This window comes from Triturus cristatus, chromosome 7 (assembly GCF_964204655.1).
Source record: "Triturus cristatus chromosome 7, aTriCri1.1, whole genome shotgun sequence".
NCBI classification, from domain to species: Eukaryota; Metazoa; Chordata; class Amphibia; order Caudata; family Salamandridae; genus Triturus; species Triturus cristatus.
The window spans coordinates 1,822,589,319-1,822,607,110 of record NC_140590.1 but is presented as its reverse complement, the minus strand read 5'-3'; the positions used below and the strand labels follow the sequence as shown (position 1 = coordinate 1,822,607,110).

The window sequence follows — 17,792 nt, the reverse complement described above, 5'->3', positions numbered from 1 at the left end:
GCATATGGCCATGTCTGAACTGGGGTGGCAGAGTGGGCCAAAGAACGGTGATGGATCAAACTCGGATCTGTTGACTGGGTGTGAGTGTTTGATTGGTTCTGATGCTCCGTCCATCACCCCCTTTTGTACCGCCGAAAGAAATTAGGGCACATTTTGTGTGACTTCTGAAATCCTCTTCTATTTCATTAAAACATTCTGACATACAGACTGAAACATGCACGTTGAATACCAGCAGTAGAGTTCCCTGGTGAGCAGTGGCTTTGCTACAGTGATCTAATGTTCAACTAGAGTGCTAACATTCTGAATTTATGGCAAATGTGTGACACATCTGAATGCCTTCTTGATGGAATCAAAGTATTCCTACTGAGGATACTGTAGTAAATGAGGAAATTAGGAAACTTCATAACAAATAAGTCTCCCAAGATGACCACCAGAGACAAAAGAGCCCAAATGTAGCACAAATATCACCCAGATGTAGCCCAAGTATAGCCCAATGAAAGAATGTCCCATAGTGTTCTAAAGAACAACTAGAACGCTTACAGTCTTACTTATTAAAAAAGTATGGCACACCTGAAGCCATCTTGATTGGAATAAAGTGGTAACACTTAAAACATTTAATTTGCAAAGGAACAAAATGAGGGGGTTCAGTTTGCCATAGAAATTATGATTAGTGCTGCAGAAGGAAAATTAGGGCACATTTTGACTTATCAAATCCTCTTCTATTTCATTAAAAAATTCTGACATGCAGACTGAAACATGCACTTTGAATACCAGCAGCAGACTTCCCTGGTGAGCAGTAGCTTTACTACAGTGATCTAATGAGCAACTAGAGTGCTAACATTCAGAATGTATGGCAAATGTGTGACACATCCGAATGCCTTCTTGATGGAACCAAAGTAAACAAGCATTGAAAATGCAATAGGTCTTGCCCTCGTTTAAGTTAAAGCAATTCTATTTGTAATTAGGTGGCTATTTAGCTTTGCTTTTATTAGTGTTTTTCAAACTTTCATGTACATAACATGCATATGTATGCATATATGTATATGTATATGTATGCATGCATTTATATTTGTATTTATAGAGATATGCAGATTATATATATATATGTTTATATATGTATGTATATATATATAATATTCACTGAAAAAACATAGGTTTCAGAGGCGTTATAGTTAGAAATTAGCATTTAAAAAACCTTAGAAATACATAGAAAAAAAACATAGGTTTCAGGGGTGCTATAGTTAGCTAGCCATTTCACTCGTAGAAAACCATAGAAATTCCTCCGTTATAGTTAGTTCTGCTAACTATAACTTGTGCGCCCGCAATGCACTGCTGATGATGTCACATATTGCATCATTCATGACATGGTCAGTGACATCACTGATGACATCACTGATGACATCTCAAATGATATCACTGATGACATCATCCAGTGAATGTAGTTTAGTTTGAAATTTAAATATGTATTTTATATATATATATATATATATATATATATATATATATATATATATATATATATACATATATATATATATATACCAATCTGTATTGAAGATTGAGTGGATATATAACTGTCTGGATGGAGGATTTAGTAGCTGTCTGACTGTCTGTTTAAGTGAGTAATTAAAAGTGTCTCACTTAATACATGGATTAATAATAATCCACATTTGTAAAGCACGAACAATCACCCGTAAGGGTCTCTAGGCGCTGAGGGCCGTCTGGAAGATTAAGTGAGCTATTGCCCAGAGTCACATGGTGCTGGGCTAACCTGCCACCGGCGCCGGGGATTGAACCGTGATCCCCAGATTCCGGGATCAGTCGCCCTGGCCGCGGCGCCACACCTCTTCCACTCATTAGTAACTAAACTATGTGAATGTGTGCATCACTGTCTCTGTTGTTGTATAACATACTGCATCAGTTGGTCACTAACTACATGAGTGTATATTAGTTATTGATTAGTTGCATGAGTATTTGTATGGGACACTGAGTTTGTGTGTGGTTGGATGGGGTGTGCAACTCTATGCATAGATGTGTGAATGGTTGATTGACTAGGTGTATAGGTTTAAGAGTGCATGTGGAAACAGTTGTTTGGGTGACTGCGTGTATTTTGTTTGTGTGTTGGTGAGCGAATATATGTTTTAGTTGTACATCTTCAACAAAGTAAAAAAATAAAAGGCATTGTATGTGAGAGTTGGTGTATATAAATAAGTATGTTTAAGAGTCAGTGATTGTGAGAGTAACTATATGAATGAGTGTATAATTGTAATGGTGATTTTTTAAAACATTAACTATGAGCTACTATGTGTTTGAATAAATGAGGTGTTGGATAATTGTGTAAGTGAGTAAATGTAAGTGTGATTAATTTTTTTCATGAGTGAGTAGGATGACTGCATAACCGACTATGATGACTGCTGATGTGTCAATGTCTATATATTTGTATAAGTGCATTTAATAGTGTTCTATTAATTAGTGACTGCATGTATAAATGATTCTGTTGTTGAATGGGTAGTTGTGTGTGTAGACTTAGGAATCAGTCAGTGGGTATGTAGTAACTGGTATTGGTGTGTCAATGGTTTCAAATATGGTACTCTGCATTTCACAGTGAGTGATGAAAGGTTATACTAGTGTATGATGAGGTGCATCAGATTGTCACGTGTATGATGTCATCAGTGATGTCATTTGAGATGTCATCAGTGATGTCGCCGACCATGTCATGAATGATGCAATATGTGACATCATCAGCAGTGCATTGTGGGCGCGCGAGTTATAGTTAGCAGAACTAACTATAATGGAGGAATTTCTATGGTTTTGTAAGAGTGAAATGGCCAGCTAACTATAACACCCCTGAAACCTATGGTTTTTTCTGTGAATATATATATATATATATATATATATATATATATAAATATATATATATATATATATGTATATATATATATATATATATATATATATATCTTGCAGCTTTTTAAAATCTGATCAATAAATAACGCATTTTAGATCATGCAATTGATTTCCTACTTATGAGTTTTTTCAGAGCTTTATTCATATCTTTGTTCCTAAGACTGTAAATCAGGGGATTGAAGATTGGGATGAATGCAGTGTACACAATGGCAAGCAGCTTGTCTTGATCTGGAGAATAGGAGGATGCAGGACGCACATACATGCAGAACATCGATGCATACAAAACAGTGACCACAGTGAGGTGAGAGGTACATGTGGAGAAGGCCTTGTACCTCCCCTCAGCAGAGCGAATGTTTAGAATTACACGAATTATATAAATATAAGAGGTAACAGTTAGTGAAAAAGGAATGAGTCCTGCAAAGACACCTTCAGCAAAAATCAGAGATTCAACATCATGTGGATCACTGCAGGAAATCTTCATCAGAGCTGTGAGATCACAGAAGAAGTGGTTGATGAGACTGGAGTTACAGAAGGACAATTGTGACCCCAAGACGGCATGGGGAACAGTGTCCAGAAAACCAGGCACCCAGGAAAAAGCTGCCAGAAGAAGGCAGGATCTCTTGTTCATGATGTCAGTGTATCGTAAAGGGTGGTGGATGGCCACGTAGCGATCATAAGCCATGGCTGCAAGAAGGTAGAATTCTGTGCTTGTGAAAGACAGAAAGAAATACATCTGGGTTATGCAGCCAGCAAAGGATATAGTCCTGCTTTTTTCTAAGAAAATTGCCAACAGTTTTGGAAAAGTGACAGTTGTGCTAAAAATATCTAAAAAGGACAGGTTCTGGAGAAAGAAATACATTGGAGTTTTCAGCTGAGGTTCCACAATTGCAGTCACTATGATCACAAGGTTGGCAGAGATGACTAAAAGGTAAATAAATAGAGACACTGTGAAAAGCAGTGGCTTTAGCTCTGGTCGAACAACAAACCCAACTATTATGAATTCCTTCTGGGTTGTTTGATTTTCCATATTCTCTTCATACTTTATCTCCTGGAAGACATTAATTTTAAAATTAAAATAGGAATCCTAATATTGACTATACCACATTTAAAGAAAATGCTAACTGGACATTTTAGTGATACAGAAATTAAGGTGCAGCTAGCCATAAACTATATGGGCCTTATTCACCAACAGCACTTGCTAGTACTATAAAATGTACAACAAATTGCAATTCACAAACTATGTGCAGAATTTTACACCTGCGTAGGACCAATATGTATATGTGCAGAGTTCTTCATCCTGACTGTGGCGTCTCGGCACACTCACGTATAGGTCTTAATAGTAAATGTCAAAAAGTACATAGAGAAGTGACTTAAAGAAGGAGCAGATTTTCTACAACAGTGAACGGAATTATGGAGCAGTAAGAGGTGTTTAGGGAGGCTCATGGAGAGATTTAAAGAGAATGTCATCCACCTACAATAGAATTAGCCAATTGCCATATTTAGGGATGGTGATATGTAGCTTACACATTTGTAGTGAGTTTACACCAGGGGTTTATGAATTCTCCAAATTGTAAACTCAAAAGTGTAAGCTACCTCTGTGAATCAGGTCCAATAACTTTGAAAGGATTGTGACATATGTTGGGGGATGAGGGGTTTCTGCAATAATTTCTCATGATCAGATGTTCCGAATTCAACATTGTAAGGATTTATAATGTAAATAGGGAGATCACCTTATTTAAATCATGTGATGCAGAGCATCAAATAAATATTGCTAGAGTGATTCATCCAGAATAGCTTTTTGTGCGATGCATAAAATAAATACAACTTTGAACAAGAGGTGAGGTAGAGGCAGAGCAGGTTAGCAGGTGTGTGATAAGTTTCACAAATGAGATAATAGGAAGAAAATATAATTCATCAAGTTTCAAGCACCTTTAAAGCAACTTCACCATGGAAACAGAATCACACTGAGATATGGGCCCAAAGAAAAAACCATGCCTAGTTTTAAAATGAACACTGGTGTAAGGGTAGCCTGCGTTTTAGTCCCTGCATTATTTAATATGTTCATAAATTATATTGGTAAAAGCCTTCTAGCTTTGTACTTGGATGTACCAGCAATTCCAATACTTCTCTTTGCAGACAAGACTGTGTTACTGACTTGCACTGAACTAATGCACCGGCTACACAAAGGCTTCAAATAATTACTGTATAATAAAATAATACCATGATCTACACCCAAAATAGCAACTTTATCAATTTATTGAATTCAAAGAGAAATCTGAAGAACACAATAATGATGTTGTTAGGGCTCTAGAATGACTACATTGCTGCAGTTATCTGGGGATTAGATGCGATGATAAACTATCCTTGGCCAAGCAGATAGAAAAAATCTAAGTGGCTCATTATGATGGCGGGAGGACCTGAGTCTGCCCGCCATCCCTGCGGTGTGTGGACCGGCCGCCAGACATACGGTGGTCCCACACCACGAATTAGGATTAGACCGCCACCATGGCGGTCGCATTCTGCAATTTAACATTGCGGTGGGTGTCTAGCATTTCACTGCACCACATGGCAGGCACCACACGGTGCCTGCCACTTGGTACAGTGAAATTTAGGTACCCTCCAAGTGCACCCCACCTCCCCAGACACAAGAGTGGCCCGCAACGGGCACCTAGACCCAATTCCCGCCACAGTTTTCAAAGGCCTTTCATTTTCCACATCCTAATATGGGGGACGGTGCCTGCTAGGCACCGCCAGCATATTAGTGGCCCTGCTCCACCTGCCAGGCAATTGTTACAATTGCCACCAGCAGAAAAGCAGTGGATGGACTTTCCGTGATACCCACTGCTGGCCCGGTGGTGGCGATGGTTCCGCCATGGTAATGAGCCCCTAAGTTATTATGAGCAAATACTGTAACACTCTCTAACAGATGTGATGAATATATATGGAGCCTGCTCTCCAAGCCCACTCCAAGCTGGGGGAGCTATGGGGACATAAGAATGCCATAGGCTTGGGGAAAAATAGAAAACAGTGTTTCCATCTCTTATTACTCCTTGGACCTGGGACCCCCATGGCTGCACCGAGAGCCAAATTGGGCATGAATGACACTGAATGCAGTGGCGTAGCTAGATGTTGTCCCGCCCGTGGAGGTCATTGTGTTTGCCGCCCGGTGGCTGTGTGTACAACCGGGGGTTGCTGGCGATTCCCACAACGGTTGCCCACCTCACGCTAGGTCACTGACTGAAGGTTTATTAGCCCTCAAGCCAATCTTGTACTGGATACTGTTAAGGATGTTTATCTAAAAGCCATGCATGGGTCTGTTCAAGTCACAGCTCGAATAAATTGTCCTGGTTCAACAACATTGCAAGAAAATTAAATGATCTAGGTAATGGGTACTCACAAACATTTTCCCAGGGGCCACCAACCTTGGTCTGAGATGTGATGGAGGTCTGCCTTGATGCCAGCAGGGTGGTGGTCGGGAGTTTGGGGGCATTGGCAATAAGGGGGCATAGAGGAAGCGAATCATATACATCTAATTTCTGAATTGCACAATATGAAACCAAAAATTGGTATTTATCCCAGCTATTTCTCTTAACTAAATTGTGTGATCCTAGGAAATTGTTTTATTTCAGTTTTAATCCTGTTTAACTATTGCAAATTAGAATCTCGAAATACATGACTGTACAAAATCTACTCCTGTGTTTGACTAAATTAACCATAATGTTATTCATGTTTAAAATAAACCCAGGCCTTCCAAAGAGTGCATGTAACAACTGACTTGCCTCTTAGTTCACTATTGTCATTGTTGTCAGGGAGTGGGGGTGGAGAATGAAACTTTCTAAAATCATGTTTGAAAAATATCACTTTACAAAATATATGTGTATTTCGCAATATACTGATATAATCTGATGTACCAAGGTGAAACGGTTCTGCATGTTAATAATATACACTATTTGAATTTTGAACAGACTTTATCATATTTTTGAACTTCTGCCTCAAGATGTCTTTACAAAAAAAGGTGTTTCTAAATTTAAGCTGTGATGGACAACCTAGCTACTTTTTCTTAAACTTAAATTAACCTTTACAGAAATGCATGCCAGTTTATTTAGCATCTCCTTAATGTTCATTCGGAGTCGAGTCCAGTGCTGCTGTTGGCCAGGGGGCGGCATGTAAAGGTCAGGGGGCCACATACGGCACCTGGGCCGTACTTTAAGTGTCACTGACTAGATGTGCAGAGTTGTGGACCATTCATAAGACAATGAATCTCCTAACCCTAGAGCTAATCAAAGGGAAATATTGGTGCCTCCAAAAAGCGAAGCAAAGGGGCACATTAATGCTACAGTTTCAGGAACTCAAAACCAGTGTCAAACCTGGAAGCTACATTGGGTCAATTATTCCCAGTGATTAAAGATCACTGTATGTAAGCTTTAGGATCTATGAAAGCAAATTGGCTATAAAACAATTTTTCACAAGTGTTTGCAATTGTGGGCAAGAAGGCAACAAATCCCTTTTGCATTTTATGTTCCTTGACACTAATTCTCTGCAAGCAAGGAGACAATATCTCCGCCCCCTATTCAACAAATACTGCGTAAGACAGAGTTTGCCAAACTGTGAGTCGCGATCTATTGATGGATCCTGAGATGATTTTTAGTCGGTTGGGAATCGCCCAATCAATAAATAGAGATGCCCTTGACATCTTTTTTTATTTGGTGGTGCTTCAAAGAAAGAGCTCAAAAGTCAGGCTATGTCTTTTGAATAATTGTTGCTTATTCTTTTAATATGGAATTGGTGTTTACTTTTCTTTCTCTGACTGCAAAGTAAGAGGAGTTTTTAAAGTGAGAGCACAGGGAGTGTGAAAAGAAAGGATGTAGGATGTTGTGTTTTTTCAAAACACAACAAAATGTAAATACCTGTAAATGAAGTGTATGGATTCAGCAGTTACGAAAGGAAAATGAAGCCCATTTTTTGTAATTCTGAGGTTTCCTGAAAACAGATCAAAACAAATCAAGAAACTTTACTTGGTGATGCACAAATGATCAATATTCACCGAAACCTGATTTCCACACATTATTATTTGTGTCCTATGTAGCTTTATCAGTAAACATGCACGCACAAAGTTAGTGGCAATTTAAAGGAAAATGTGATGTCTATAGATGAAAATGTGCCACCACAGGATGCTTTAGTTATATTAAAACATCTCTCCTCATCATGTCCACTAAAAGTCAACAGTGAACATTTGACATCTAAAAAGTGGGTTGTGTGTCGAAAAAGTTTGGGACCCACTGGCATAAGATGTTAAAATGACGTGATGTCTTTATACCTGTTTTCTAAAGTTTTGCTTTTTATATGCCGGTGGTATTGTATATTTACACTGCCTGGAAGGCATCTGAATATTCACCTTCATGGATCTACTTCATTTACTGAACTTAGGGGCTTTCTGTACAGAGTTGCAGAGAAAGCATTAGGTCTTCAGAATGCTCTGGTTTGGTGGTGTGTTGGTGCAATATACAGCAGAGGGACAGGGGGATGGGTTTGCTCTTTAAGCCATGTTGCACATACTCATGCAGGTCTGGGTGTCTGCAGCACAGAAGCACATAAACTGATTAATGTACTTGCACAGTAAGAGGAGATGGAGCCAGCCTGTGTTATTCACCCATTATCTGTTAATCCAAGGCAGCAGCGAGGTATGTTAGTGTCCATACAATGTTCAGAACACTTTGCCAAGTAGAGGCAGAGGCAGGGTTTAGAAGATATTGTATTGTAACTGCTTATTATCTAGGGGCCTAATCTATGGCATTTTGGCATAGGGCAGCTCAGCAAGGCACCTTGCTGCGCTGCCCTAAGCCAAAGTGAAAGGGCAGGAATGCACCATTTGTAAGCAATACGGTGCATTCCTGTCCTTTACCTCAGCGCAGGCACTGTTTTGGGAGCCTAGCACCAATGTAGGCACCCTTGGACCATGGTGCAAGGGGCCCTCGTTGGAGGCAGAATAGCTTTTGTGCCTATGAGGCATTTTCCTCTTTCTATCTGTACTGCAGAATACAGTGCACATTACAAGAGGAAAAGATAAGGAGAAATGAACATATATCTACTTGTTACCCCTCACCTCGGGAGGCGTATGGCTTTGATGCTTCCACAGGCTTACCTCACTTTGTAAATCTGGGGCAGCGTCAAATTCCATGGGTGTTGTATGGAGAAACCCTCTGCACCACCCATGGAATGCCTCCTGAGTGCAGCGTAAGGATACGCAGCGATTTACGCTGCATCGCCTCACTCATCATTTATAAGGCATCTGAAAAACCACACAGGGTGGCTTTGCATGGATTCATATATTTTTATGAGAGCCCTGCCTCATTCATGCACCACGATATGAGGTGCAAAAGTGAAGCAGGCATCTCAGAAATAAGCCCCTTAGACTCTGCAGGGTTGCAATCCCCCCCCGCCCCCCGTGCTCTGGCAGTAGATTGGTTAGGTCTATATCCAGGCATCCTCCTAAAATGAAAGATCATTAGATCTGTTACCCCCTAAAGTTAGTTTAATTCTCAGATGCTGCGTTCAGCTGTAACGTTAATGACAAGAAGGTTGTATTCTCTGCTAGATATTGATCTTCTGTGTGGACTTATGACCTCTGCATGCAATTAGGAGGAGGGGGTGACTCATTTATCACCCATGTGTCTACTTTGCAACACCTCCAGCATGGTGGCTATTAAACTTATCACCTTGTTGACCTAAGTCTACCCTGGATGAGGCAAGTAGAAAGGACTGAAGAAATTGTTCATTATTTTAGCATGACATGACATTATTCATGTGTTCTTATGGGGCTGATTGAATTTTAAATGTTTTATTTATGAATTTAATGTGCAAAATATTTGAGATTCTTTCATGGCAGTATATTACTGGGAATACCAAAACAGATTGCCATGGAAAGCACCGCACTAGGAATTAAAGAGCACAGGAAGCATGTCTCAATCAAAAAAGGTCAGTGCAGCATAACAAAGGACAGAACGACAAGGCGCGACAAAGGGTTCAAGCACACCGGTGGTCATTGGTGTCCGGCGTCCAGATGTAACTTTGATAAACACCTGCAAAATAATCTCTGAATTTCATTTGGTGTCTTGAAATAGTAGAACATTTCTAATCTGTAACTGACGTAGGCGAGCACCTGCACTGAAAAGTCTGGCACGCTGCACAACATCGGTTTTCTTCAAACGTTAGGAATGGAAAGTCCACATCATATGTTGTTCACATGTCCACATGTTTTTCTATTTTGGAAACAGGTCTGGCACCAAATCAACACTATATTTCACATCACAATTCCCCTCTCCCCCACAAACATTTTTCTAGGTAGCTTAACACAGGACTGGAAAACGAGTCAATCTCAGCTACCACTCGTTGATTTGTTAATAGCTGTAGCTTTTCAGCAAATATCAAAAAACTGGAAGGATTCCTCTAAATTGTCCTATTTAGCTTGGCGGTATGCCGTATGTCACAACCATCGCCTCGATACAGCACTCCTTCATCCTATCTCTCTTGCTACTAAACGTTCTCATCTCTGGGGCCCACTCACACAATTCCTGGATGACACAGTGAAGAGAACTTCTTTACCCGCTCCCCCACAGAAGTTATCAAGCCTCCCTGACCTTCTACTGTTTGTTTATAATTATGCTTGATTTATCATCTTCTATAATATATGTATATGCATATATATTTAAATTGTGTATTTCTGTCATATGTTGTTATCTACTATTTCTGTGAACCTTTGACTGTATTCATATCAGCTTATTTGGTATCCTTTTACCATTTTAATGGATATTATATTTCATTAGTATCCTATAACTAAAACCACAGCAGCAAGTGCCCTGTGATACCAAAGAAGGAACATGAGCAATAATTCACAACATTTGTGTTATTATTCAACAAATAACTGCATCTACTAAGTATTGTTTTTATGATCGTATTAATCTTTTCAATAAACCTTTTCTTCAACTTAAAAGGAATGGAAAGTCCAAGAGTGCGACAGTAAAAAGTGAAGGTGAGGGAGGGTCGTCACTGCAACCAACATCACAAAACATTAGCAACTAGGAGCCATTCAGCTCTTTGTAAACAAGGGCTCACAAACAGCTGCTGCAGCCCAGGACGGCCTCTAAGGCGCCTCTTCCTCATCATTGGTGCAGAATCCGGAGTGGCCTCTTGTCCCAACATCTCTGTGCAGAGCAACAACTCCTCGAAGGCAAATGCAAAGCCTGGCTCATTAGGTGCAGACTCTTTCGCTCTTCCTTTCTGACAAGTTAAGCTGTGTGCAATTGTGCTTCAGTCTGTTAAAGTTTATAAGGAGCATGCTTAAGTCCGCCTGGATATACTGTTTCTATTTATTATTTTACAATTGTATGACATTGTGAAATGTGTGTCATTTTTCAGTTATGCCCCTGCACAAATTGTTCTGCTGTTTTTCGAAAATATTAGAAGTGGAAAACGTGGTTTCATTCTTTTTGCTGAAACTTGCATCACTATAATGGTAATCTACATTTTTGCACCTACAAAAAACGTTTGTTTCAGAATGTTTCTCCCTCAGTTAAATAATTGCATATTTCTTAATTTTACGTTATCATTTAAAACCTTATGACATTTGAGAAGGTGAAGTTTTCCAATGTACACATCTCGAGTTTTCGCCAAATTATTAGAATTCTGAAGGGGGAAAGATGGCTCCTCTGTTTTTGCTAACAACAAAGACATTTCTGTTTCAGTCATTCCTAAAAAAATGTGAGGCTCATAGAAATATCCTCTTCGGTGTCCCAGCTGCACAGAGATGGCAGAAGCCCAGCTCCCATCCCTGCTTCTCAGCACACTTACCTACTGACTGAGTCTCAGAGGTGGCAGGCCAGAGATCTGGGTCCATCCAGGGCTCTTTATGTCTAATAGAAACATCTTCTTCGGTATCCCAGCTGCACACAGATGCAGAACCCCAGCTCCCATCCCTGCTTCTCAGCACACTTACCTACTGCTTGAGTCTCAGAGGTGGCAGGCATGAGATCTGAGTCCATCCAGGGCTCTTTATGTCTAATAGAAACATCTTCTTCGGTATCCCAGCTGCACACAGATGCAGAACCCCAGCTCCCATCCCTGCTTCTCAGCACACTTACCTACTGACTGAGTCTCAGAGGTGGCAGACAAGAGATCTGGGTCCATCCAGGGCTCTTTATGTCTAATAGAAACATCTTCTTCGGTATCCCAGCTGCACACAGATGCAGAAGCCTAGCTCCCATCCCTGCTTCTCAGCACACTTACCTACTGCTTGAGTCTCAGAGGTGGCAGGCATGAGATCTGAGTCCATCCAGGGCTCTTTATGTCTAATAGAAACATCTTCTTCGGTATCCCAGCTGCACACAGATGCAGAACCCCAGCTCCCATCCCTGCTTCTCAGCACACTTACCTACTGACTGAGTCTCAGAGGTGGCAGACAAGAGATCTGAGTCCATCCAGGGCTCTTTATGTCTAATAGAAACATCCTCTTCGGTATCCCAGCTGCACACAGATGCAGAACCCCAGCTCCCATACCTGCTTCTCAGCACACTTACCTACTGACTGAGTCTCAGAGGTGGCAGACAAGAGATGAGAGTCCATCCAGGGCTCTTTATGTCTAATAGAAACATCCTCTTCGGTGTCCCAGCTGCACACAGTTGCAGAAGCCCAGCTCCCATCCCTGCTTCTCAGCACACTTACCTACTGACTGAGTCTCAGAGGTGGCAGACAAGAGATCTGAGTCCATCCAGGGCTCTTTATGTCTAATAGAAACACCCTCTTCGGTGTCCCAGCTGCACACAGATGCAGAAGCCCAGCTCCCATCCCTGCTTCTCAGCACACTTACCTACTGACTGAGTCTCAGAGGTGGCAAACAAGAGATCTGAGTCCATCCAGGGGTCTTTATGTCTAATAGAAACATACTCTTTGGTGTACCAGCTGCACAGAGATGGCAGAAGCCCAGCTCCATCCCTGCTTCTCAGCACACTTACCTACTGCTTGAGTCTCAGAGGCGGTAGACCAGAGATCTTAGTCCATCCAGGGCTCTTTATGTCTTGCCGGAAGTCACCAGGGAGGTGGCAGAAGGTTTGTTTATTCATTTCTCACAACTGGCTGCCCTCTTGGCACTACCCACCTGGGGTTACTTTATAGAATTCTAAGGGGGAAATGACTTCTGGGATTGTCTCTGTTAAACTGTTTCCCAGCAGAGCCCATCAGTGCTCACAAACCTTTTGACACATTCTTATCCTAAAATATATTGTAAAATATTGGTTTGCAGTCAAAGGGCCAATGCAGCAGCCCTAAACCTCATGATTCTCCACATCACTCCCTCCACTGCAGGCCATAATCAGAAGGCATTGCTAGCAACATATCGACACAAAAAATGCCAAGGTTTTTTCACTTCTCCTGTTTAGAACAAAACCTACTGCATTTTAGATAATATGAGGTATCTCAGATCTATGGCAGGGCTGCTAAAAACAGTATCACTGTTGCAATGGGGACCATTTCTGACAAGATTGCATTTATCAAAGCCTCACACAGGATCACCAGTGGTGACCACCCCAGCGCATCAGACATCAACAATATCAATAAGAAATCCCTCCACATGTGAAATGAATTAAAACCACAGCAGCAAGTGCCCTATGGTACCAAAGAAAGAACATGAGCAATAATTCTCATCATTTCTGTTATTATTCAAATAACAACATTGCATGCATTTTTGGAATTGTGTCCCCAAATATAAGATTGAGTGATAGGTTGATTTCCATTTCAGGTAACTAAATTAAATTCCGGCAAACAAAACCCTGCTATTTCCTGACATATACATATGTCTATGAAAGCTCATCATCGCTGTAATGTGCTGTCTATTTTGTTGCTGTTCGGACCTAGTTACTGGTGAATGTAGCACTATGGGGCATATTATTACGCCTGGCGATTAAACTATCGCCGCTTTAGCGGCAGAAAACTGCCGCTAAAGCGGCGATAATGGGCTTGATAATATGCTCTATGGAATTCCAATTGAAGCCCATGTTAGACGTCCTTCACATCTAACATGGGCTTCTATGGGAATTCCATAGAGCATATTATCAAGCCCATTATTGCCGTTTTACCGGCAGTTTTCTGCCGCTAAAGCCGCGATAATTTTATCGGCAGGCTTAATAATATGCCCCTATGTTGGAATACATGTTCATAAGCTACTGACTGGCAGCCGGCAAGCTACTGATGACTTGTGTCCTATATTTTCAAAACATGATATACAACAGAGGGGAAAACATGATGAACCCTTATCTATGCCTGATAGAATTACATATTCTTGTAAAATGCATATAAAAGGCATTCATATTTGCCAATTTCCGATTTAACACTTTAGGTTGTAGTTCACTTCATTGTCTGCTAATGTCACCAAAAGCAAGGCAAATGATATTGTAAGTTCTACGTTAGGTTATACTAAAGGTGTCTGCAAATGTTACTTGGAACAGAGAAATTATTCACTTATCAACTCCTTCCCAATTTTGGAATAAAATTCTAAAAGACTCATTATGAGTTGACCATAATTTGTTGTCCTGACACCAGAGTTATGAAGGTGGAATCTCCACATCAGGACAGTATCCCTACACCAAACAAATGGCATTACAAGTTATTGACCCAATATGAACATAAAATTTGTACCTGGGCCCATTTACGTACGTCAAACCTAATTATGGGTGGTGAAAACACAGCCTAAGTGTCATGCCAGGAAGAACATTTCTAATCGCGAACACACCTGTTGGTTATGACTAAAGACATAACATTTGGTTTTGGAAGAATTTGAGGAGATTTAGTTGAAAGTAGGTCTTGACCTTGAATAATCAGTGATTATAAAGTGGATTTTGATCATTTGAACAATTTTACTTTAACACTTTTTCTTACTCTTCCAGCTGTGCCCTAAAAAACATTCAATCCAATATTGTAATGTTGCTAGGTGCACTAGGTAATTGCAGTTACCCCCAAGGACGTGCAGGAGACTAGGTAGAGGGATAAATACGCCTTTATTCACTCTCAAGCTACTATATCCGAGAGAGCGCCGGGCAACACGCTCCGAACGCTTCACTCGCGCCGCGCTAACTTGCGCATGCGCAGTAGCGTCCAATATGGCCGCTACTCGCATTCCTACCCTGACGTAGTGCGCGTCAACTAGACCGCGACACTACATATCTCCCCCTTTTATACCATCCAACACAATGTACCCCGGCCGGGTGGTCAGTCCATTTCATAGTCTCTAAACTTGGATGGTCTCATCACTGCTCGCCCCACCCGGGTGTGTCTTACCGGGGTGGTATGTCCTTCTCGGCCTCCTTCTGCGACAGGACCTCCTCTCCTTCCTTCCGGAGTGCCCTGGCCCTCTCTCTCTCCTTTCTCACCGTCTTCCCGGGTCCTTTCCTCCGTGGGCCATCCTTCCGGTATGTCTCTCTCTCCATCCTGTTCTTCACTCATGTTCTCTCCACACTCTCCTGTAGACGTTCCTGCATCCCTTGTCGCCCCTTCTGTTGGTGTTTCCCCTTCCGTGTCCTCCCGGGTCCATTGTAGGATTTTGTTGCACTTGGCCATGCGATCGTGGGACCACACGTTTCCATCACTGAGCAACGCTGCCCGGTCGTACACTTCTTCTACTCTTAGGGTTGAGGAGTACTTGCTTTCTCCCTTTCGCTTCAGAACTGCCAGCTTCACTCTGACCCACTCCCCTTTTTCCAACACTGTCTCCTTCACCTTCCTGTTGCTGTTGTAGTGTTCCATGTAAATGCGTTGTGCCTTCTCCAGGTTGTGTTGTACCACCGCTGGAGACCACTTGCTGGTGATGGTCTTCTCCTGCCAAGCAACATTGTCTCTGGTGAAGGGTTGCCTTCCTCGCAGGATTTGGAAGGGGCTATACCCCGTACCGGTGGGGGTGATGCGATATGCTCAGATTGTACTTTGCACTTCTTTTTCCCAGTCTTTGCCCCTCGTGATGGCAGCTTGTATGGAGCCCATGAGCACCCTATTGAACCTTTCTACTTGTCCGTTACTAGCCGGATGATATATCGACGTGTGTTTAAGTAGAATGCCGTTCCTTTCTGCGAATTTGGCCCATTTGTCTGAGGTGAATTGGGGACCATTGTCACTGATTATGGTCCTGGGTATGCCTTCCCTGAGGAACACTGCCTTGAGGAAGCGCAGTATTTCGTCCGTGTCCATGACCTCTTGGATGTGTACCTCTGGCCACTTTGAGTACTTGTCCACTAACGCACAGAGGTATTTGGGTATCCCCTGATCATCCAGTATAGGTCCTAAGATGTCCACTGCCACCTCTTCCCATGGGTTACTGGGACTCGTGAACTTCCCTAGAGGCGGCCTCATTGGTTTCAGTATCTTGTCCACTCCTTGGCACTGCACGCAGTCTCTTACGTGCCTCTCTACTTGCATATCCATTCCTGGCCACCAATACGTTTGTTTGGTCCTGGCCTTCGTCTTCACGATTCCCAGGTGTCCTTCGTGTATTATGGATAGCAGATCCGGTATTATGTTCTCCGGTGGTACCACTCTGTTTCCTCTGTATACGAACACCCCATCGTTCCCCACCGACAGCTCTTCTCTGACCTCGTAGAACTGCCGGACCTTGGGTCTCTGTCGTCTCCTCTCCGGCCACCCTTGTACAATGTACTTCTTGATGTCGTCCAGATCTCCATCCGCTGCATACGCTTCTTTCCACTCCTGTCTACTGATGGCTTTTTCAGGGTCGTCCGTCAGGGCTACCATCTCGTCTTCATCCTCCGTGCCATTGGTGGCACTTTCCATTGCTGATGCCCTGCTGAGGTAATCTGCTATCTTGTTTCTCGAGCCCGGTATGTACTCTACGTCGTACCGATACTCCAGGAGTTTCAGCGTCATCTTCGCAATCCGGGGTGTGGCGCTGGCATGGCCGTCGGATGTCAAAACCTTTACTAGGGGTTTGTGATCCGTTTTCACTTGAAATCTTGTGCCCCACAGGAACTGGCGGTACTTTCCCATGGCCCATACCACGGCCAGCATCTCTTTTTCGATCACACTGAACTTTTGTTCCGGTAACGTCAATGTCCTGGACGCGAAGCTGATCGTCTCCGTCCCTCCTTCAGGTCTTTCTTGCATGAGCACCGCTCCTAACCCTTTTTCGCTCGCGTCCGTCATCAATATGGATCTCCCCAGGGGATCGTACCCATGCAGCGGGATCGCCTGGCTGATTTCACGTTTCACCGTGTCGAACTCTTCCTGCGTCTCTTCCGTCCACACAAACGCAGTCTTGTCCCTCGTGAGTTGTCTCATGTAGTGTGTTTTTGTGGCGAAATGGTGGACAAATTTGCTGTAGTATTCCGCCATCCCTAGAAATGACCGTACTTCTTCCTTGGAGGTGGGCGGGGGTGCATCGCAGATGGCCTTCACGTTCCCTTTCTTCGGTGTTATCCCGTGCGCTCCTATCTCATGCCCCAGGTATGTGACTGATGTCATCCCGAAATGACACTTCTCCCACTCTGCTGTCAGGCCGTTTTCCTCCAAGATCTTCAATACCGCTTCCAGCTTCCCGTCGTGGTCTTCCAGCTCTTTCCCCATTACTAGGATATCGTCCTGGAAGTATTGCACTCCCTCTATACCCTTGAATAGGTGGGCCATCAGCTTTTGGAACACCGCTGCTGCCGAAGCTAGACCGAAGGGCATGCGGCAGAACTGATAGCATCCAAACGGCGTTATGAATTACGTCAGTTTCTTGCTCGTGGGATGCAGCACTACCTGGTGGTATGCCGATTGGAGGTCGATGGTGGAGAACCATTTCACGCCTTTCGTGCGGGCCAACATTTCCTCTATGCGTGGTAAGGGGAATT

General features: G+C 42.5%; 1 protein-coding gene across 1 annotated transcript; it reads right to left on the bottom strand.

Annotated features, from left to right (window-relative positions):
• Positions 1-3,004: 3,004 nt before the first annotated feature.
• LOC146813284 (olfactory receptor 5AR1-like) lies at positions 3,005-16,734 on the bottom strand. Its single transcript, XM_085615359.1, has 2 exons — positions 16,537-16,734; positions 3,005-3,955 (listed from the first exon to the last, which is right to left on the bottom strand). Exons 1-2 carry the CDS (start codon positions 16,732-16,734, stop codon positions 3,005-3,007), a joined length of 1,149 nt encoding a protein of 382 aa, XP_085471485.1.
• Between the last annotated feature and the right edge of the window lie 1,058 nt (positions 16,735-17,792).

Coding starts and splice junctions, on each gene's coding strand:
- LOC146813284 (XM_085615359.1), bottom strand. CDS start 16,734: ATGGAAAGTGCCACCAATGGCACGGAGGATGAAGACGAGATGGTAGCC. Junction 3,956..16,536: donor AGGTCCGGCAGTTCTACGAG/GTCAGAGAAGAG, acceptor AATGTCTTCCAG/GAGATAAAGTATGAAGAGAA.